The 23,278-nt window shown below is 37.3% G+C and overlaps 1 protein-coding gene across 4 annotated transcripts in view; it reads left to right on the forward strand.

Moving 5' to 3' along the window:
• Positions 1 to 23,278, forward strand: part of RAPGEF6 (Rap guanine nucleotide exchange factor (GEF) 6) — a 304,075-nt gene that overhangs the window by 188,416 nt on the left and 92,381 nt on the right. For all 4 annotated transcript variants that reach the window (XM_006872939.1, XM_006872936.1, XM_006872938.1 and 1 more), the window contains exons 8-12: positions 8,315 to 8,492; positions 10,944 to 11,080; positions 13,970 to 14,128; positions 14,714 to 14,866; positions 19,511 to 19,675. In XM_006872939.1, coding sequence (XP_006873001.1) covers positions 8,315 to 8,492; positions 10,944 to 11,080; positions 13,970 to 14,128; positions 14,714 to 14,866; positions 19,511 to 19,675 — 792 coding nt within the window. The remainder of the gene's footprint in view (positions 1 to 8,314; positions 8,493 to 10,943; positions 11,081 to 13,969; positions 14,129 to 14,713; positions 14,867 to 19,510; positions 19,676 to 23,278) is intronic.

The following is a 23,278-nucleotide window of genomic DNA, read 5'->3' on the forward strand; positions in this document are numbered from 1 at the left end:
TGTCTCTTGTAGATAGGATATTGAAAGATCCTGTTTTCTTATCTATTCTGCTCTTGACTGGTAAATTCAGTATAATTATCAATAGGCATGAATTGTTTGTTGTCATTTTTCTGTGTGGTGCTGCTGGATTCTTTGTTCACATAATTTTCTATGCTGAGTTCATTTTGTAGGTGGACTTTCTTTTCATTTTCATTTCTGTTATGTTAATGTTTACTTAAATCTTCCTAATTTTAATATTTTTATTTTGATGTGCAGGTGTATTATTTTTCTTTGCGGTTGCCCTGTGATTTATTACATTGTTTTCCCTGCTTAAGTCTGTTTTATCTTGAGATCTACTTGACTTCCTTGCCATTTGGAAGTTCTGTATCTACACTGTTCCCATTTTTTGCTCTGTAGTTGATTGAATTCATTACACATTGATATCTCTGATTCCTTACTTTCAGTCATGTAGCTTTATCTTACTTTAAATATTTCTATATTTGAATTGATTTCTAGGTGGTGTTATGTATGGTAATCTTAGGTGGTTGTCTGCTGTTGTTAGTTTTCATTAGAAGGATACCCTTTAGCATTTTTTATAAAGTTGGTCTGGTCATTATAAATTCCTTTAATTTCTGTTTATCAGAAATATCCTAATTTCGCCATCATATTTCAGAGACAGATTTGCTGGGCATAAGACTCTTGGTTGGCAGTCTTTTTCTTTTAGAGTTTTGTGTATGTCATTCTATTGTCTTCTTGCCTGTATGCTTTCTGCTGATAATTCAGAGTTTATTCTTAGTGGTTCTTCTTTGTAGGTAACTTTTTGTTTTTCCTGAGCTGCTGTAAGGATTATTTCTTTGTCTTTGATTTTGGAACGTTTGGTTATGATATGTCTTAGTGATTTTCTTTTGGGATCTATCCTGTTTGGTGTTCGTTCAGCTTCTTGTATGCTTATCATCTCATCTTCCGTGATGTTAGGAATCTGTTCTTCCAACAACTCTTGAACATTTTTTTTCTGTGCTTGTTTCATCTTGTTCTAGATTTTCTCCAATCCCTACTAAAAATTGTCTTTCTTCATGGTGTCCCACATAACTCTTAGACTGCCTTTAGATTTTTTTCATTCTTTTTTCTGATTGTTCTATCATGCTAGTATTGAGAGATTTGTCTAGAAGCTCACTAATTTGGGCTTCCATTGCTTTGCATCTACTCCTTTGTCCTTTCAATGTATTGTCCATTTCTGAAATCTTAGTATTAATCTTCTGTATCTCTAATTGGCATCCTGGTGTGGTGCTATGGGCTAATGCACTGGACTGCAAAGTCAATTTGAACCACAAGGTTGGTGGTTCAAGCTCAGCAGCCGCTCCTTGGAAACCCTATATAGGGTCATTATGGGTCAGAACCGACTTGATGGCACTCACCAACAAAACAGCATCTCTAATTGCAGGTTTTTTTATGTTTCAAAGTTTGCATTTATTTTATCTATTTGTAGTGTTTTCCTGACTATTTCTAAAGCTTTTTCTGTGTTCTCCTTGCTTTCCTTGATATTTCTATCTATCCTGTGAAGTTATTTAATTATTCTTTTGAATTATTTTCCAGTTAGTTCCGTTACCTTTTTTTTTCTTTTTAAGAAACTTTTTATTGTGAACTGAGTAAAGATTAACAGACAAGATCATCAGCTTTACAGTCAACAAATTATACACTTTGTTTAATATCAATAATTACAATCCCCTCCCTGCAACAACAGTTATTCTACTTCCTCCTTATGACTTCCCTTTTACATCTTATATTTCACAAATGAACAAGACAAAAAATATTTGACACAAGACACATACAAAAAATATGTATTAATTTAAATGTCCTAAGGGCACATTCTGCAAAGCCGCTTCCTGCATGCAAACACTCATTCTTAGTCCATGAACCTAGAGTCCGAAGCTGCTCTGTCTTTCCATGCCATTGCCTCTGCCACTGTCTCTGCTGTTTCTGCTTTTATAGATAGGATCTCACTCTCCACTGATGCTCTTCCTTCTTGATGGTCCTAGTGTCATCTGTTCCTGAAATGAAAAATGAACTACTCCCCCTTTTAAGTTGTACATTTTCTACAGTTATAGTTGTGGCAATCACAATTAATCCTGCTAACAATTACTCAGAATGGAATCCTAAAATCCTATCACCATCATCCCCCATCCCCTTTCACTATATTTATCTGGAAAAGAGGAACACTATTCAGTGGGAATTCTACTTAACCTCCCTCTTTGTGAAACTAAACACACTTCATAAAAGCTTATAAGCCAGCCACTTTGCCCCTCTGTAGCCCCCCATTTTTGATAGCCACTGTCTAAATTGTCTGTCCCTTGAATCAACCTAGTACACCAAGGAAACAAGCTTGTTCTTTGATATGAAAAATTCTTCAATTCCAGTTGGACTTTTGAGCAACATCATCCACAAGCAAAGATCTGGTTAATCAAACTGTAGCAATTTACATTGGTTACCTAGCCACCCAAGCTAGGTCAAATGAGTACTAGCTGCAAGTTTGGGAGTTCACACACACCACTCTGACTTCAGACCAGCTATCCACTTCTCTCTTAGCTTTAGACCCCAATGGCTAGGTTAGTGCCCATGGGCTTGGGAGTTCACATATCTCTCAAAACTTCAGACCAGCCAGGCCTTCCGCTTCTCTCCCTTATCTCAAGTTCAACAGGTGTCAGTCAAACATGGACAAACTTAGCCCATGTCTTCATTGCTGCATTTACCCTACTTCCACTCACCCAGGTGGTCACCAGTGATCATACTAGATTCCTCAGGGGTTGTCTTTGAGTTTCAGTCTTAGAGTTCCATTACCTTTTCTTCCTCAGAAACATTTATTGGCTCTGCATCTTGGTAATTTGTTTGAGCCATTCTCTCTTGTTTCTCCTTGTGAGCAGTCTGCACTGGGGTTGGATTAGGGTGGGAGCTTGTGACACCTCTGGCCATGAGGGGAGTGTGGAGAAAAAGTAGAAATCCCACTGTTTCCAATGGCCATGTGAATCTGCTCTACCATGCCTTCCTACACTGCCAAAGCTGCTCACAAGATGGTCAAGCTGCATCTGGCCAGCTATTCACCAGTCGGTCTCCCTCTCTCGCCACCCCTGGTTGGCGTTTACTCTCAGAAAGCACTCCACCACCTCCTCTCTAACCTTTCTTCTGAATTTCAGAATGCCAGAATTTTCATCTGTGGCTGTTTATTTTGTTTCCCCTATTTGGGGGAATATGAAAGAATCTGTGTAGTGTGTCTGTCTAGTCTGCCATCTTGCTGGAAACCTCTTCCAGAAGTTTTAGTCTCAATTCTTATTGTGTCATCTTAACTCTTTGTACATTCAGCATTTATTAAAATTTATTATTATTTTTTCAACTTTTTGTGAATTGAGTGAAGATTTACAGACAAGATCATCAATTTACATTCAACAAACCATAAACTTTGTTTCATTTCAGTGATTGCAGTCCCTCCATGCAAGAATAGTTATCTCACTTCCTTCCTCTCATTCCTATTTCCACTCTACCCACCTTCCCATCTCTTCTCAACTTTTAATCTGAGGTACATGATGCTCTTTGTATTTTGAATGAATGACTATTTCATGGTGAGAATATCTTACTGGTGTTGTCGCACCCCCCCCCCACACACACACAAACTTATCTACTGCTTGCCTGAAAATTAGGCCACGAGAGTGAGTTCCTTTCTAGACCTGAAGGTTTTGAGTTTTGTTGTACAGTTTCTGCTCTCTATCTGGGACCTCCTGATATGATCCCATTCAGAACAGTTGGTAGTGATAGTCAGGAACCATCTAGTTATTTTGGTCTCAGTCATAGCAACTGGTGTTTATATATTACATTAGTCCTTTTGACTAATTGATTCTAGGCCTCATCAATTCTCATCATTCTTTCTTCTGCACATGGAGAAACCAGTAGCTATACTTCACAGAGCTGCTCATACGCTTTTAAGATCCCAGGCACTACACATTAAAGTTATGCCAATTGGCCATGTTGTCTCCTGAGACTATGGTCCTGAGCCCCCAAGCTCAGCAACTAATTGCCTTAAGATGTTTGATAATATCTAAGACGTTTTCATCATTTTGTATGCTGTATGCTCCACTACATTCATAGTTGTATTTATAGGAAAGATAAATACCCATGTACAGACATTCTCTTCCAAACTGTCATATAATTGTGGGATATATTAACATGTATTGTTGGTGTTCTTAGTGCTCTCGAGTCAGTTCCGATTCATAGTGACCCTGTATAGATTTTCCAAGGAGCATCTGGTGAATTGCTGACCTTGTGGTTCAAACCAGCTTTTCAGTCCAACACATTAACCCACAGTGCCACACCAGGACTCCATAAACATGCATATATGTGTGTGAGTGTGTATGTGTGTGTGTATCCTGTTCTTCCTCCCCTATCCATTTGGCCTGTGTCTCTGCCCATATATCTACCTGCAGAACATTGTTGTTCCAAGTATTCATCATTCTTTTGCCAACCTCCCTCTTCTTGTATATTGCCCTCCCCCTTCTTGTATGTTATCCTCCCTGTTACCAAAGTTAACAAGTGTCTCCCCTCTCCCTTCCCTCTCAACCCTGGTTACCATTAAAGAATGTTTCTTTTAGCATGAAAACTTTTTCTTGAGCTTTTGCAGTAGTAGTCTCATACAGTATTTGCCCTTTAGTGATGGACTCATTTCACTCAACATAATGTCATCCAGGTTGATCAATGTTATGAGGTGTTTTCGCAGATTCATCGGTAGTCTTCAGCGTTACATAGTATTCCATTATGTGTATGTACCAAAGTTTGTTTATCCATTCATTCTTCCATTGATAGACTTTTAAGCTGTCTCTTTTTCCTCTTGTGAATAGTGCTGTGTTGATAATTGGTGTGCATATATCTACTTGTGTCCTGGCTTTTATTTATTGAGGATATACACCAAGTAGAGGGATTGTTGGATGATAAGGTATTTCTGTTTCCAGTTTTCTGAGAAAGCACCATGCCATCTTCCACAATGGTTGAACCACTTTGCAGTCCCACCAACAATGTAGGAGGGTCCCAGTCTCTCCACACCCTCACCAGCATTTGTAGTTTCTGTGTTTTTGAACTTCGTTGTTCATGCTGGTATGAGATGATATCTCATTGTTTGTTTTGATTTGCATCTCTGTAATGGTGTTCTGGTGTGGTGCTGTAGGATATGCACTGGGCTAAAAGATTACTTTGAACAAGGCCAGAGGCTCCAACTCTTCACACACATCTCTAAAACTCTATCCTGGGTCCCTATGAGTTGGAACAGGCTCAACAACACTTACCAACAGTGGCTAATGATCATAAACATTTCTTCATATGTTTGTTGGCTGTCTGAATGGCTTCCTTTATGCAGTTTCTGTTCGTGTCCTGTGCCCATTTTTTAATTGGGTTGGTTGTCTTTTTCTTGTAGAGGTGTTGTAGTTTTCTATACATTTTAGAGAATAGGCCCTTGTCTGATATGTTGTTGCAAAAAAAATTTAAACAGTCTGTGGCCTCCCGTTTCACTCTTTTGACCAAAAAATACTAATTTTTTTAAAGTTTAGTTTACTTTTGTTCTTTTTAAGTTTTTGTTGTGAACTGAATTATAATTTACATGGGAGAACATCAGCTTTACACCATCATTTCATTGCAGTGATTACAGTCTCCTCCTGTATCATCATTCAACAGTATTGTCTTCCATTCCCTCTTGTTTTTGTTTTTGTTTGGGAGTGGGGGTATATACAAAAACACTCAAGAATATATAATCATTTAAACAACCAAAGAACACATTCTGCCAGCCTGCCTCCTGGCTGTCAGCATAATGCCCTCCAGGTTGGTTTTTTTCATGTCCCTCTCTTTCCATGAGTCCAGAGTCCTAAGCTGCTCCCTCTCTCCATGTCCTCATCTCTGGTGTTGCTATTTCTCTGGATAGAGTTCCATGTACTCCCTTGATAGTCCTAGGTCCTCTGTTTCTGGACTGTAAGATTAACTACTCCCCCATTTTTGTTACAAAACTTCTGTATATACAATGTGACAGTCGCAGTTAGACATGATAACAGTTACTGTTGAATCATAAGAACCTTATCCCCATCTCTTTTCACCAGACCCGTGTAGAGAAGATGACAGCTATTCAGTGGGGACTCTTTCTTTCCCCCCATACTCTTAAACTAAACTCCCTCTTGAAACCTTGTAAGGCAGTCACTTCGTGCCTTCATCACCCCCCTATTTTAGGTAGCCAATGTCTGAGTTGCCTGACCCTATCTACCCTGTATAAAGAGAAGAGATAGGATTGATACTTGATGTGAAGACTCCGTTCCTCTCAGTTGGTATTTTGAGCTACTACATCCATAAGTATAGGTCAAGTTCATCAAATTGTAGCAATTTATATTTGTTTCCTTTATCAAAATTTTGGGGTTTTTAAAAATCTTCCTCTAGTCCAGTTCTGATTATCAAGCCATCGAGGCTAGGTCAGATGGATACTGTCTTGTCTGCAAGTTTGGGCATTCTTACGCATATTCCCTTACTTCATATCAGCTGAATGCTTCACTCTCAGCTCTAGCCCTCCGTGGCTGTGTCCTTTTGACAAAATCTTTTGATGCACATAAATGCCTGACTTTTAAGGCGGTCTAAGTCATCTATTTTGTCTTCTACTGTTTGTGCATTTTTAGTAATGTTTGATAGTGTATTCGTGCCATGTAATAAGTTTGTCCCTATTTTTTCATTGATGATCTTTATGGTTCTAGGTTTTGCATTTGGGTCTTTAATCCATGTTGAGTTTTTTTGTGATGGGTTTTTTGTTTTATTCTTCAGCAAGTGGATTTCCAGTTTTGCCAGTACCGTTTTTTGATGAGACTATTCTCTTCCCCATTTAATGTGTTTTGGCCCTTTGTTAAAGAACAACTGGAGTCCTGGTGTGGTGCTGTTGAATAAAGCACTGGACTGCAAAGTTAGTTTGAACCACATGATTGACTGTTCAAACCCACCAGCTGCTCCTTGGAAATCCTATACAGGGTAATTATGAGTTGGAACCAACTCAATGGCACTTAACAACAACAACAACAACAACAAAAACCAAGTCTTTAAGAAGCCCTGGTAGTATAGTGGATTATGAGCTGGGCTGCTAACTGCGAGGTCAGTAGTTTGAATTTACTGTGCTCCATGGGGAAAAGGTGAAGCTTTCTACTCCTGAAGAGATTTACAACCTCAGAAACCCTATACAGCGTCGCTATGAGTTGGGACCAGCTCAACAACACACAATCACCACCACCACCAAGTCTGTGATTCCAAATATATACTTTTAAGTGTATATATGCAAGTACTCAACTCGTAGCCAGATCATAACTTAGAGAACATACTGGCTATAAAATACTATTGTCTTTATATGACACCTTTGCATTCATATCTGAAAACTAGGCAACGAGTAAGGAAGAACAAAGCATTGATGTCCTTGAATTATAGTATTGGTAAAGAATGCAGAATCTACCAGACTACCAGAAGATCGATCAAATTTATCTTTGAAGAATTGCAGCCAGAACGTGCCTTAGAAGCGAGGATTGCGAGACTTAGTCTCACATATTTTGAACATAGTTGATAATCTAGTTTTTCCTCTTTTCTGTACTTCGTATTTTAGGAAATTTTGTGCTTTTTAAAAAATACAGATGGGGGTTTGAAAACAGATATTAATACATATAGTGAGGTTTGAATCTTATGTGCATTTTATACTTGATGTGGTGGTGGTGGTGTTCTGTGGAATCGGTTACAACTCATAGTGACCCTGCATATAGGGTTTCTGAGGCTGTAAATCTTTATGGGAGCAAAAAGCCTTATCTTTCTCCTGCGGAACTGAATAGTATTTTGAACTACTGACCTTGAGGTTAGCAGCCCAACTCCTAACCATTATGCTACCAGAGTCCTTATTTTATATTTACAGGCTCACATTTATCACTCTATTTCACACTGTGGAATGATGAATTCATATTTTGTGTGCAGAAAAACTTTTTTATAAATAATTAAAATTTCATTGTATTTTTGATATCACATAACCCTGAACCTCAATTTTTTTTTTTTGGTTGAGAGGGGTAAACAAATTATCCAACTGTTGGTTGCTGTTAAGTTTATTGCAACTCATGGCAATCCCATGTGTGATAGGGTGCAACTTCATTCATCCCATCGGGTTTCCAAGGCTAGGATCTTTCAGAAGCATTCACCAACCTTTCTTATGAGGAGCTTCTGGATGAGTTCATTTTTATTAATTTAGATTGGATACAAAGTTGTTTAACATGAAATGATGAGTAATGTAATTTTTTTTTTTCTGTAGGCTACAGAGAGTGAGGTAGGAGATGTAGATTTGACACGTCTTCCGGAAGGACCTGTTGATTCTGAGGATGAAGAAGAGGAAGATGAAGAGATTGATCGGACAGATCCGTTGCAGGGGCGAGATCTTGTTAGAGAGTGTCTTGAAAAAGAACCTGCAGACAAAACTGATGATGACATTGGTAATAAATACACCTGTTCATATTAAGAATTTTATGACTTAATTTATGTATTGTGTACTTATTTGCTACATAACAAACTACCCCAAAACTTAATGGCTTAAAATAGCAAAATTTGGTATCTTGCAGATTCTGTGGGTCAGAATTTAGAAGTGGCTCATCCAGGTGGTCCTGTCTTAGGGTGTCTCATGAGGTTGTAGTCAGAATATGAGCAGGAATTACAGTCATCTGAAGTTGGAATGGAGGGTGTACTTCTAAGATTGCTACTCATCTGCTTTTTAGCACAATTTTATTGCCATGCGGGTCTCTCCATAGGCTACCAAAGTGTCCTCATAGCATGGCAGTCAACTTACCCCTAAAGCAAATAACCTAAAAGAAACTAGGCAGATGACACAGTGTTTTAGGATCGAGTCTCAGAAGTGACATATAATCACTTGTGTCATCTTTGATGTCACAGAACAGCCTAATATATTATGGAGGACAATGACATGAGAATATGAATATTAGGCAATCTTTGAGGCTGGCTGCCACAGTCATATTAAATTGTTTTTTATCTTCCATATCCATGGGGTATCTAAAATGAAGTACAGCAATGTCCAGTGTACATAAAGTAGCTTTTTACATTTCAAATTACATTAAAAATTGTTTTTATTACCCTAACCTGAACATGTATTTAAAATTTTTTTGGTTAGGATATGAATTTCCCTTTATACAGTTTCTTATATAGCTGATTATACTTTGAGATGTTGCATGATACTAAGGATACTAATACATTCTTTAAGGAACAAAAATTGTTGCATATCATTATATATTGCTGTGATTCTATTAAGATTTTATCCTAGATTCTCATGTTACTTACTGTTATTTGAATTAGAAAATACTACTATTAATAATAATGGTTATTTGTACGAGTAAAGGATCTATACATTAGAATTTTCCTTGCTATTCTATGAACAAAAATATAGTTAATCTAATGTAGATTCAATTTGTGAACATTATCTAGACAGAAGCTGAGTTTACATTTTTAATAATAAAAAATATACTGTGCTATTTTCACAGAGCTTTAAAAAAACAAATAAAGAAATATAATTAGCTCCCAACTGTAGGTAACACCTAATATGTGTCTATTTTAGCCCTTGTTGTTGTTGTTAAGTGCTGTCGAGTCGGTTCCGACCCATAGCGACCCTGTACAGGGTTTCCGAGGCTGTAAATCTTTATGGGAGCAGAAAGCCTCATCTTTCTCCCGCAGAGCAGCTGGTAGTTTCGAACTGCTGACCTTGCGGTTTGCAGCCTGATTTGTAACCACTACGCTACCAGAGCTCCTTAGCTGAAATATATATAAACCAATTCCAATTCATAGCAACCCTATGTCAGGTTTCCGAGGCTATAAACCTTTATGGGAGCAGAAAGGCTCCTCTTTCTCCCACAGAGCAGCTGATATTTGAACTGCTGACCTTGAGGTTAGCAGCCTAATGCATAACCCACTACCCCACCAGGGCTCCTTTTAAGTTAATAATCAATGCCTATACCCAAAGTAATTAACTTAAGGTGGTGGTAGTAGTTGTTAAGTGCTGTTTAGTTGGTTTCAACTCATAGCCACCCTGAACAGGGAATCTGAGGTTGTAAATCTTTGCTGTAATAAAAAGCCTCATCTTTCTCCCATGGAGCAGTGGGTAGGCTGAAACCACTGACTTTGTGATTCCTCCTTTAGTGCTGATCCTACAGAGCCATTGTGCTCCCCAATCTAAGGTGGTTGTTGATAGTGGCTGTGTACTGTTGTGTCAAATCCGTCTCATAGAGACACCCTGTATTGGGTTTCTGAGGCTGTAAATCTTTATGGGAACAGAAAGCCTCATCTTTACCTTGGAGCTCCTGCTGGCCTTGCAGTTAGCTGCCCAACACAAAACCCACTACGCTATTAGAACTCTCCTAAAGATTTGCTGGTTAAATTAATGAGAGTTATCTTGGGCAGCAAGTCTCAAGTTCTAATTCATGTTTTTGTTATTTCTAACATTATTAATCATTTATATTTATTAATAGTCTTTGTTCTTTTGACTCTAGCTTAATTAAGTAGACTTGTTGACTTTTTTTTAGATCAAGGACTTAAGAGTTTAACCACCACATCTCAGGCTAGTAGATAAACTCTTCAACCTCATTTGAAGTTGTGTAATTTGCTGGTTCTCTTTGGAGGTTATGGAATTCTGGTAACTTTCTCTATACCTATACTTATATATGAGTTTGAGTATATCTATAAACCATGTAACTGATTTTAAAAACATCTGCCACATTACTGGTTTCTCTACGTTTTCAACATTGCACTGGTTTCTCTAGAGTAGCATACATTCATAACTGGGTTAGGAAATTAGGTATTGTATTCTAGGTCTTACTGAAACGTTAAAAGTATATGTATTTCCCTTGCTTCTCATTACAGTAGACTTTTCTTTTTACTCATAGAACAATTGTTGGAGTTTATGCATCAGCTCCCTGCTTTCGCAAATATGACTATGTCTGTAAGGAGAGAACTCTGCTCTGTGATGATCTTTGAAGTGGTGGAGCAGGCTGGAGCTATTATTCTTGAAGATGGGGAAGAAGTAAGTTAGCAAATAAATATTACACATTGTCTAATGTGGAAGCTAATTTTAGAGTACTTTATTTTGCAGAAATTGCATAAATCTTTATTTTTGAAATTTGTACAGCCTCTTAGATCTGAGTTTTGGATAGGTAGGATATATGAAGAGATAAGGCGTCTTTGTTGTTGTACTTCCTTTGCTTTAATTTTTATTTACTTGTAATGGGCTTTACACAGAGTGGTGTTGTTACATGCCGTCCTGTCAGTTCCAACTCATAGCGACCCTGTATAGGGTTTCCAAGGAATATCTGATGAGTTTGTACTCTCGACCTTACCGTTCAAATAGGTGCTCAATTATTAATATAAGTGGTGGTATGCTGTCAAGTTGGTTCCAGCTCATAGTGACCCTGTATAGGGTTTCCAAGGCAGTAAAGCTTTATGAAATCAGAATGCCTCATCTTTCTCCCACAGAGCAGCTGGTTGATTTCAAACTTGTGGTTAGCAGATCATCGCATAACCACTACGCTACCAAGGTACCTTAATTGCAGCCAATTAATTTTTGTTTCTCAAATTAATTTGTTAAGAGGATTTTATTATTATTCTTAATCTTTATTCCAATTGTGTTATATCATTATCATTGTTTAAAATGTTTCCCAATATCTACGCACTCTTCCTATTCCTTTTTAATAAAATGCCTTAAATAAAAGAATCAGAAAATATATTGAAAGCAATACTTCCTAGTGATCCTGCTGCCCATTGAGGTAATAATGTACCCATTCTTTGATTAAAAAATGCTTGTTTATTAACTTGTGGATAGGTAGATGGAGAATGCAGAGGGATTGAATGGCATTAATGCTGTTAGGAAATTTTCAGTGTATTTCTTATCAAATTATTAAAGATGAATAATACTTGATAAAAGTTCTTTGAAAACAGCTATTTAGCCCTCAAGCTTTGTTTTTTAATGTTTTCTCCCTACATCATATTAAATATCTGCCATAGAGGTTATGTACCCCAAAAAAGTTTGATGGACAGATGTATGTAGTATTAATTTTTTTTTTATAAAGGCAGTCTAAGTGTTTCAAACAATTCAAAATACACCTACTCCTCATTTAGCTATATAGTTAGGTTCAGAACACCAGGTCATTATACAGACATCAACAGTATACAAAAATGGAGAATGACATCTTTAATTAACTGCCACACCACTAGGTTATGGCCTAACCAAGTTAACACATAGCCTTACCCATAACACCCATCGTTATTCTCACCTTATACCTCAGTGTTCAGTACTGCCAGATATACGTCATCAATGCTCAATATAGTCGGATCATAGATTTTTACTATTGTCATAAATGTGAAATGTTGGATGGCGAGATAGTACTTGAGGAATAGGTTGTATATATGCATGAGAGAGAAATAAACCAAACTTTTACTTTCTTTTCCACAAAATTTTGTTTTCTGATCATTATCCACAGTTCTATTAGCAATAATTTATTGAACCTTCACTCACTACATAATAAAAAGTTTTTTTTTTTTTTTAAAGAAAAGAATTCATTGAGTGACTGTTTTGCGCCAGGTACTGTTTTAGATACAAGTTTACAGTGATGAAAGAAAACATTGTCAGGCTTGAAATAGCTTATATAACCAGCAAGGCCCACTATATGGTATATTTTTCTATTTGTATTAACAAAAAAATACACTTTTGAAAAAAATATTTGTTGTTGACACTGATTTTTCCTTTAGCACTAACAATAAAGATTGCCTTTAAATCACATAAAATACCTAAAAATTTAAGCTAAGTAAGTATGTGGTGGTGGTTATGTGCCATGAAGTCAGTTCCGACTCGTAGCGACCTTGTACAGGGTTTCCAAGGTTGTAAACCTGATTGGGAGCAGAAAACCTCATCTTTCTCTTGTGAAACAGCTGGTAGTTTTGAACTGCTGACCGTAAGGTTCACAGCCCAATTCACAACCACTACACTACCAGAGCTGCTTAAGCTAGTAAGTATACCTCCGTGTACATAAACACAGTGTTTTCTTAGTATCTGGAGCGATTTTGAATATTTTTTTAGGTATGCCTAAAAATTCAGCATTTTGCTGGCCTTTCGAATTAATCTTTTTTTTTTTTAGTGCTCTTCTAAGCCGTACTATGTATTAACTCATTTAATATATTAGCACAGTAGGTCCTTTTATCATACCCGTTTTAATAATAAGGAAAATAAGACCAAATGAGTGATTGGTACAGATAAGAAATACTATGTTATTGATAGACTATTTAGTTAGTGACATCAAATTTTTTTCAAGTATACAACTAATATACATATGCTGTTGTTGTTGTAAGTACCATCAAGTTGGTTCTGACTCATAGCAACCCTAAATAGGGTTTCTAAGGAGCTGCTGATGGATTTGAACTGCCAACCTTGTGGTTTACAGTCCAGTGCTGATCCTATAGCACCACACCAGGAGCCCTAGGGTCTATTGTTGTTAAGTGCCATCGAGTCAAATCCTGTATAGGATTTCTGAGGAGAGGCTAATGAGCTTGAATCGCTAACCCTGAAGTTCAAACCAACTTTGCAATGCAGTGCATTAAACCACAGTGCCACACCAGGATTCCTAATATCTATTGTTGTTGTTGTTGTTGTTATGTGCCATCGAGTCGGTTCCAACCCATAGCGACCCTGTATAGGGTTTCCGAGGGTGTAAATCTTTACGGGAGTAGAAAGCCTCATCTTTCTCCCGCGGAGCTGCTGGTAGTTTTGAACCGCTGACCTTAAGGTTCGCAGCCTGATTCATAACCACTACACTACCAGAGCTCCTTTAATATATTAGATATACTAATAATATCTATTAGTAGATCCTTTTTCAAAATAATAACTTTTTTAAAAGATTCTTTTAATCTTTGTTTTTTATAGCTTGACTCATGGTATGTTATTTTAAACGGCACTGTAGAAATCAGTCATCCAGATGGAAAAATTGAAAATCTCTTTATGGGAAATAGTTTTGGAATTACTCCCACTCTGGATAAACAGTACATGCATGGAGTTGTAAGGACTAAAGTAGATGACTGTCAGGTAAGCTTATCTCCTTGGTCAAGTACTCTTGTTTATTCTTTGATTTAAAATGGTTGACCCTGTTTTTTATTCCTCAAATCAAAATAGTTTTATTTGAAAATTGGGAGTTTCAAAAGCTTCCAGTTTATAAAGGAAGTTAGATTTTATGGCCATTTCAATTTTTTTTTTAATTGAGCAAATTATATCTGATAGAGGGATGTATATATAGAAAAGAGAGTATGCCAAAAAGATGTTGGTTTGTTGTATTTCTACTAGCCAGCTCAGTATTTTTAAAAAAATAAAGGAAAGAAATAGGAACTTCTAGGTTGTTTCTAACTTAGTCCTGCTTCGTGTTTTTCTTTGCATAGTGTCTCTTTTGCGAGAAGTAAATGCTAACTTCTCCTTTTACAACAGAATTCAAAACAGATTGGACATCTTTGCTGTCTTTGAGTGTGAATTAGTTCATCTGTTCGTTAAGGATTAAAGGAGTCCAATGAAAAAGAACTGATGCCTCTAGATTTCTTACCTTTGTGCTCTGCCTGGGTGCACAGTGATATATTTATGTACTACAGGTTCATTAATTGTCCCCATGTTGTTCTTGGACAGTTTGTCTGCATAGCCCAGCAGGATTACTGGAGAATTTTAAATCATGTGGAAAAAAATACTCATAAAGTTGAAGAAGAGGGAGAGATTGTTATGGTACATGAGCACCGAGAACTAGATCGGAGTGGAACCAGAAAAGGACACATTGTAATCAAGGTGGGTGATTTTTATTTATTCTGGTCTCTGATGGAGTAAAGTTTTCAACTTGCTTAAAAGACTTTGAATCACTTTTATAGTACAAGATAAAAAACAAATTGTTGGCTCACTTGCCTATTTTTTAGTTGGTTTTTATACATTTTCATGATGAAATGTATATTTAATATCTATATGGATGAAATAATATTTTAGAATATACTGGTCAAGGTTTTCTTTCTCAGATTTATTTTATGATCCATTGGTAACTGGAATCAATTTCATCAAAGCTAGCAACATCTTGAAACAAAATAGAAATTTTAAGGGTCATCATAAATCTGTGGACTCATGTGTAGCCCTATAGGGTAAGTACTAGACTGTGAACTACAGGGCCAGCAGTTCAAACCTACCAGCTGCTCATCAGAATTGCTGTATAAGGTTGCTATGTGTCAAAACCAACTTGATGACACTTAACATCAAAAGTAAATCTCTAGGTGAAGATGCCCAGTATTTGCTGGATGGATCTCTAGGGCATTGGAATAAGTATTGGCTTCTCTGAACCTTACTTTCATTATCTTAAAATGAGGATGATAAAACAGTTTTATAAACGTTAAGTGAGGTAAATCAAAGTCTTAGCATATTTTGGAATTTGAGTATTAATTACCATCTGGTTTCCCCTTCTCATTCCCTCTTGTCTCTAAAATCCACTGGATGTGAAATGGGACAATTATAATTGAAAGAGAGGAAATGGATGAATGATTATTTCCCTTTTCAGGCTTGTCTTGATTGCAAAATAAGTGAAGTAAAATTGCAGTAGTTTAATAATATTAAGTGGTATGTTATTATAGACCTCTGAGTCTGATGTCCTATCTGTTCATCTTCAACAAGAATTAGGGTATTTCTCAAAGCTCTCTTTCTTTTGTTAAGCTGTTCAGTGTAAACTTTTGTTTGTAGAAAAGATGAGCATATGGATGGGCTGCCAGAATTCTTCACTGTAAAGTTATCATTTTACTCTATCATTTATAAATATCAAGTAGAAAGGTGGTCTGAGATAATGCCAATATCCTGCCAATTTTTACTTCTACTGATTACACCTGCCTTAAATTGACATTTTTTTATTTCGCTTATTTTTACATTTCTTGTCTTTGTGCTGCCAAGAAGAGCTTTCTTTTCACGATTATTTCTACTGATATGGACTCACTCATTTTGTATCCCCTTACTGTCTTTATTTTTTGGATGCTCAAATTGCCCCAGATTTGGCCAGTAGAATCCTCTGCATGCTGACTTGTAGTTACTTTTGACACATCCCCATCATTCTTTGAGCACTTGCTTATTATTTAGTAAAATAATATGTTTTAGGGTCAGCTTGTATTTCTCATGTTCTAGGACTTCTGGCATGGTGCTGTAGCATAAGCATTGGACTGCTAACCATAGGCTGGTGGTTCAAATCCACCAATTGCTTCTCAAAAACTATATACAGGGTCACTATGAGTCAGAACTAGCAACACTTAACAACAACAAAACCCTGCAACCAGCCATTTTTCTATCAGGAAAGCCCTTTTATAAATGATATCATTTAAAAAGCAAAATCTGGCACTCAATCTATTCATTGCTACTAATGTGTCTGAGTTGGTGTAGCTCTGTAGGATAAGCACTAGACTGCTGACCACAAGGCCTGCGGTTCAAACCCAACAACCACTCCTCAGAAATCCTATATAGGGTAACTGAGTCACAATCAGCTCAGTGGCACTTAACAACTAACGTGTTGTTACTTGTAGAACTTATCAGACAGAGCTAAGCATAGTGGAATTATGCGTTGGGCTGCTAACCATGAGGTCAGTAGTTCGAATCTACCAACTGCTCCACAGGAGAAAGATGAGGCTTTTTTCTCACATAAAGATTTACAGCCTCAGAAACCCTGTACAATGTCACTGTGACTTGGAACCCATTCAACAGCACACCACCACCACCATTTATTAAAAACTTGGCGATGACAGTGATGGTGTTCTTACAAGTCAGTTCCTACACATGGTGACCCTGTATATGGTTTCTGGGACTGTAAATCTTAGTGGAAGCAGAAACCCTCATCTTTCTCCTGAGGAGCATCTGATGGACTTGAACTGCTGACCTTGCGGTTAACAGACCAACATATGTAATCCATTATGCTATATATAAATAGAAGCTAAGTATATGTATATTACATGTACATCTCTAATTTTATATGGTTATTAAGCAGTCCAGTTCTAATTTTTTTATACCACAGGATTCTGTTTTGTTAGTCCTTTTTGTTTCCTTTTTTGCAATGTAAATTACAAACTTCTGTTGTTAAGTACCTTTGAGTCAGTTCTAACCCATAGTGTTTCTGAGGAGCCGCTGATAAGCTTGAACTGATGACTTTGCGGTTCAAACCGACTTCAGAGTCTAGCGTATTAACCCTCAACATCACACCAGGACTCCACATCCCTACTTTAACAATGACTTTCTATATATGCTTAGTATATTTTCATATTTGTTCATTGTAACCAATGTCTACCATGCCAGTATATTTATGCTAGCCATCTCTACTGCTTGCCAAATTGTACGTATTGCCCCCTTCTAGCATGCCATGAGAATCCTGGTGTGGCGCTGTGGGTTAATGTGCTGGGCTGCAAAGTCAGTTTGATCTTCAAGGTCATTGGTTCAAGCTCACCAGCTGCTCCTCTGAAACCCTATATAGGGTTACTGTGGGTCAGGACTGACTCAATGGCACTTAACAACAAGCATGCCATGTTTTTCATGCTAGTCTTGGCAGGGGCTATGATTCAGTGTTTCAGCTAGTCAAAAATAAATCTTAGTCCTGTGTCTAAGATGTTGATCTGTTCCCAGCTCTTACTTAACCATAGGTTTTCTAAGAACAAGATTTAAGCATCTCCAAACTGTGATTGGCCTGGATAATGTATCCAATTTGTTAATCATAGGGGTTATTTTGTTTTCCATAGGTTTTTTTTTAATGTTTTGGAGAGTGGGAAATGAATAGGAATGACCCGTGTAAGGAATGACCCTTAAGTAAGACTATGTGAAGAACCTTATTTCTAGCTTTCTCATAGAGCTAAAGTGGGGAGCCTTTTTTCTGCTAAAATTTATAACATCATTCACAGGCTATACAAAATTATAAACTTAGACATTAGCCTGTATATTTAGTCAAACATTTAATTAACTCATCCCTAATGTAATGGCTAAAGAAGCTCTGGTAGTGTAGTGGTTATGAATTGGACTTCTAATCTCACGGTCAGCAGTTCGAAACTACCAGCTGTTCTGCGGGACAAAGATAAGGCTTTCTGCTGCCGTAAAGATTTACAGCCTCAGAAACCCTGTACATGGTTATCTCTATGAGTCGGAAGCGACTCCATGGTACATAACAACAACAGTGTAATGGTTGGAACTGCAGCTGCCTTGGCAGGACCAAACCAAATGATTTCAAAGGCCTGATGTTTCCCACCCCTATCCTAGAAAAAAGATTTTCACATGGTTTAGCAATGTGTGAACCTTTAAAAAAAAAAAAGTAGGCTAAAAACACCATTAGTTTTTACCATAAGGTTACTCTGAATAATGAGAGTGTTTAGATGAATAGATCAACGTGAAATTTGGTATTACGAACAACATTTGATCCCATGTCTGACTTAGCATCTGGTTTATTTCTGTATTTCATTCTATACCACTTTTTAAAAACTTGCAACAGGTAATACAAAGTGATACAGTAGGTAAATGTTTTTATTCCTTTTTATAAATTTGGAGATGGGCAAGCAGTTAAAATGCTGAATTAATGTAAAAACTGTAACCTCTGGTTCTTCTCAAGGTGATGAACTAGGCTAGGAGAAACTATTGAAGGGAGAACCTCTGTTCTAGATACTAGCAGCAGCATTGAAAGGTTATCTTGGTTTCTATAGCCTAAGGCAGAAAAGGAATATAAAGTGGATTAAATTTGAGGGAGATTTTTCTTTTTAAGTTTAACTCTTTTTCCCTTTTTTTTTTTTTTTGTCATGGGACAAACATTGCTTCTTTCATTTGCCATGGGCCTGTCCCACACTACAGGTAATAACAGTAAAGTTCTTAGTGTCATGAGATGCCAATGAAAAAAACTGAATAAATACTATTGGGTATTTTTCCCTCTCTCCAAACCCGAGTGCTGGTGGATTTCAATGTAAGAAGACCACTTCTTCCCAGGGCTAAGAGTTTAAAGATAAAACTAATTTGAGGAGTTTGTTGTTGTTGTTAAATGCTGTCGAGTTGGTTCCAACCCATAACCACCCTGTATAGTATAGGGTTTCCAAGGAGCAGCTGGTGAGCTTAAACCACTGACCTTGTATTTCATACCACCTTTGAAGTCTAGTACACTAACCCACTGTGCCACACCATGACTCCAATTTGAGGTGTTTAGATAATTCTGATTTGAGGAGTGACTGCAAAGGGACTCATTGGGAGTTCTTTTTGTTGATGTTGTTAAGTGCCATCTAGTCAGTTCCAACCCATAGCGACCCTGTATAACGGTTCCAAGGAGCAGCTGGTGAGCTTGAACCACCAACTTTGCAGGTCAAACAGCTTTGCATTCTGGCGCATTAACCCACAGCGCCACAGCAGGACACCTAGTTGCTGTTTATTTACTAATCCTTTCTCTTCTTGGATTTTCAGGCAACACCTGAGCGTCTCATCATGCATTTAATAGAAGAACATTCCATTGTGGACCCAACTTATATAGAAGATTTCCTATTAACTTATAGAACATTTCTTGAAAGTCCTTTGGATGTTGGAATCAAACTATTGGAATGGTTTAAAATTGACAGCTTAAGGGATAAGGTTGGTTTTGCAAATATAAAGAGCACAAATGTGATTTTTAAACTTTAAATTTTATTCATAAAATCTTTTGCAATGGGTAAAGTAAATGTTAATTTTTATATATTGACTCAATTTATCAAAACAATTAATTTAGTTTTATTTCTGTACGTAATCACTTTTTTTTTTTTTGATGTTTACTACAGCTTTATTTACAATAGCCACAAGGTAGAAACAACCCAAGTGTCTTTCAACAGATAAAAAAACAGTGGTATAGCCATACAGTGGAATATTATTTAGCCATAAAGAAAAAATAAATTCTGATAAATGTTATAACATGGATGAACCTTGAAAACATTATGCTGAGTGAAATGAATTAGACACAAAAGAACAAGTATTATGTGATCCCACTAATATGATATACCTAGAATAAGCATATGTACAGAGACAAAGGTTGTTAGTGACTCCCAGGGGCATTGCTGAAGAGGTACCAAGTTTCTGATTGGGGTATCATCAAATTTATGGTGACAGAACAAGACAGAGAAAGTAATTGGTTTCACAGAGTTTTTACTTAATCACTTTTAAAGTAAAATAGTTTGTTAAAGGTGTATATGAGCTTTGAAAGGCAAAAACTGAAATGAAAAGTTATAAATTCATGAAACATAGTTACATAAGAGGATCTTGCAACTTTGTAAAGATATTTATTTGTTTCTAGAACTCAGTAAAATATCTAAAAACTGATTAGTAGTTTAGAAATGTTTGGCAAGAAGTCATAGATTATTTTTAAGCCTCAAAATAGGAATATCTTAAGTTTTCTGAGTTACATACAGATTTTATAAATCATTCGAATATAACGTATCCTACTGTTACTGTGCCTTATTTAAATCAGCCTTTGAGTATTTCATGGTACAGGCAATTCCCAGGTTACAGAAGTCTGACATATGGACAATTCCTACCTATCTGCCTTGTGATGTGAGGGAAATTGATCCACTTGGCAGGCAATGAGTGGACCCGCCCTACTGGCAGTTAGCACAATCACCGTCATTTGCTGCACATGCAGCTTTTAAATCATTAAAAAAGCTTTCAGGACCTATATAGAATTTCTGAGATTGTAAATCTTTATGAGAGCAGACAGCTTCATCTTGCTACCAAGGAGTGGCTGGTGGCTTTGAATCACCGACTATTGCCTTAACCACAGTGCCACTAGAGCTCCTGAACGAAGGCTAAATAAGAACTGTATGCATCTGTCTGATTTACCAATAAATGTGACTCAAAAATATTGACTTGCACTGTAGCACAGATTTTATTGATAACCCAGGCACTTCCTGTATGTTTGTGTATTTAATGGAAACACTAATAATACCTCAGCAAATTGATGGAAATAAGAAAATAAAAACTACAGTCATAATTGCCTGGCTTGTCTTTTCTAAGTTATTTTAAAGGAAATAAAATTGGATGCAGGTCAGTTATAGAATTCTGTTACTTTGAAGACTAAAATTTCAAAGCATGCTGGCTTTGGTAAGGGTTTCTTAACTCTGACACCAATAGCTAATGATTGTTAATAATTCATTTAAAACTGCACCAGAATTTTTAAATTAAAAACTGCATCAGGAAAGTGAAAAACAACCTATAGAATGTGAGAAAACATTTGCAAATCTTGTCTCTGGTAAGAGTTTGTTGTTGTTGTTGTTAAGTGCTGTAGAGTCGATGCCGACTCACAGCATCCCTGTATAGGGTTTCCAACCTTGTGGTTCAAACTGACCTTGCAGTCCAGTGCTTTATCCCACAGCACCACACCAGGACTCCGGTAAGAGTTTAGTATCGAGAATATATAAAGATTTCCTGAATCTCAACAACTGGAGCTTTGGTAGCGTAGTGGTTACGAATCGGTCTGCTAACCTCAAAGTCGGCAGTTCGAAACTACCAGCCATTCCACGGAAGAAAGACGAAGCTTTCTACTCCCATAAAGATTTACAGCCTCCGAAACCCTGTGCAGGGTCACTATGAGTTGGAACCGACTCAACAACAAAAGATGGCCAACTCAATTAAAAAATAGGAAAAGAACTTGAACAGACATTCATCCAAAGAAATATATAAATGGCCAACAAGCACATTAAAAGATCCTCAATGCCATTAGTCATTGTTCAGTGCTGTGGAGTCAGTTCCAACCCATAGCGACCCTGTATAGGGTTTCCAAGGAGCAATTGGTGAACTTGAACGGCCGACCATAGTCATTAGGGAGATGCAAATAAAAAATGGCAATGAGATACGTACCCTTCATGCTGCCAAGGATATTGTTATTAAGTGCTGTTGAGTTGATCGTGACTCATGGTGACCCTGAGGAGCGACTGGTGGATGATTTGAACATCAGACCTTGTGGTTACCTATCCATTGCTTAAGCTACATCACTACACCAGGACTGTACTGTCTAGATTTTTCAGTTCTAACTCATATCAACCCTGTATAGGGCTTCTGAGGGGCAGCTGGTGAGGTTGAACCATTGACCTTACAGTTCAAACCAAACTTGCAGTCCAGCGTATTAACCCACAGCACTATACCAGGACTCCACTGTCTAAGATAAACATAATATTTTTTACTTATTTTTTTTAAACAAAAGAAGTTTTGGTGAGAATGAGAAGAAACTGAAACCTATGTACATTGTTGGTGGGAATGTAACATACTGTGGCTGCTCTAGAAAATAGTTTGTTTCTGAAAAAATTAAACACTGGATTATAATACTGCCCAGAATTTCCATTCCTAGGTATGTTGTTTTTGTGTGCTGTCGAGTCTGTTCCTGTTCATAGCAACCCTGTATAGGGTTTCCGAGAGCAGCTGGTAGATTTGAACTGCCAACCTTGAGGTTACCAGTCCAATGCTTATCCTGAAAAAGCAAACTAACCCACTGCCACCAAGTTGATTCTGACTCATAGCGACCCTATAAGACAGAGTAGAACTGTTTCATAGGGTTTCCGAGACTATAAATCGTGATAGGGTGACTAACTTCATAAAGCAAAAGCTGAATGGTTCAAATCAGTGACCTTGCAGTTAGCAGGCCAATGCTTATTTAACTGTCTGTGCCTAAGAATTGAAAACAGATGTGCAAATACTTGTACACCAGTGTTCCTAATAATATTATTCACAATTATTCACAAGATGAAAACAGCCCAAATGTCCATCAACTAGTAAATTGATATATGAAAGGTGGTATTTCCACAGTGGACTGTTATTCAGCCATCAAAAGGAGTGAGAAGTGCTACAACATGGGTGAACCTCAGAAGCATCATACTAAGTGAAAGTAAAGGTGCCCTAGAAGTGTAGTGGATTACAAGCTAAGCTACTAAAATTGCATGGTCAGCCATTTGAATATACTGTTCCCTCCTGGTGTTGTGCTGCAGGATAATGCACCAGACCACAAGGTCGCTTGAGTCACAAGGTTGAAAGTTCAAACTCACCAGCCACTCCTTAGAAAACTTGCACAGGATCAGAACCAACTCAATAGCTATTAACAACAACTATGGCATCTTTCAGGAAAATCTTTCAGGAAAGTGAGGCAGCACAGGAGGCACTCACTCATCTCTGCCAAGAAATTTGGAAGACAACTATCTGGCCGACTGATTGGAAGAGATC

The sequence above is a fragment of the Chrysochloris asiatica genome, unplaced genomic scaffold (assembly GCF_000296735.1).
Source record: "Chrysochloris asiatica unplaced genomic scaffold, ChrAsi1.0 scaffold00215, whole genome shotgun sequence".
In the NCBI taxonomy this organism is placed as follows: Eukaryota; Metazoa; Chordata; class Mammalia; order Afrosoricida; family Chrysochloridae; genus Chrysochloris; species Chrysochloris asiatica.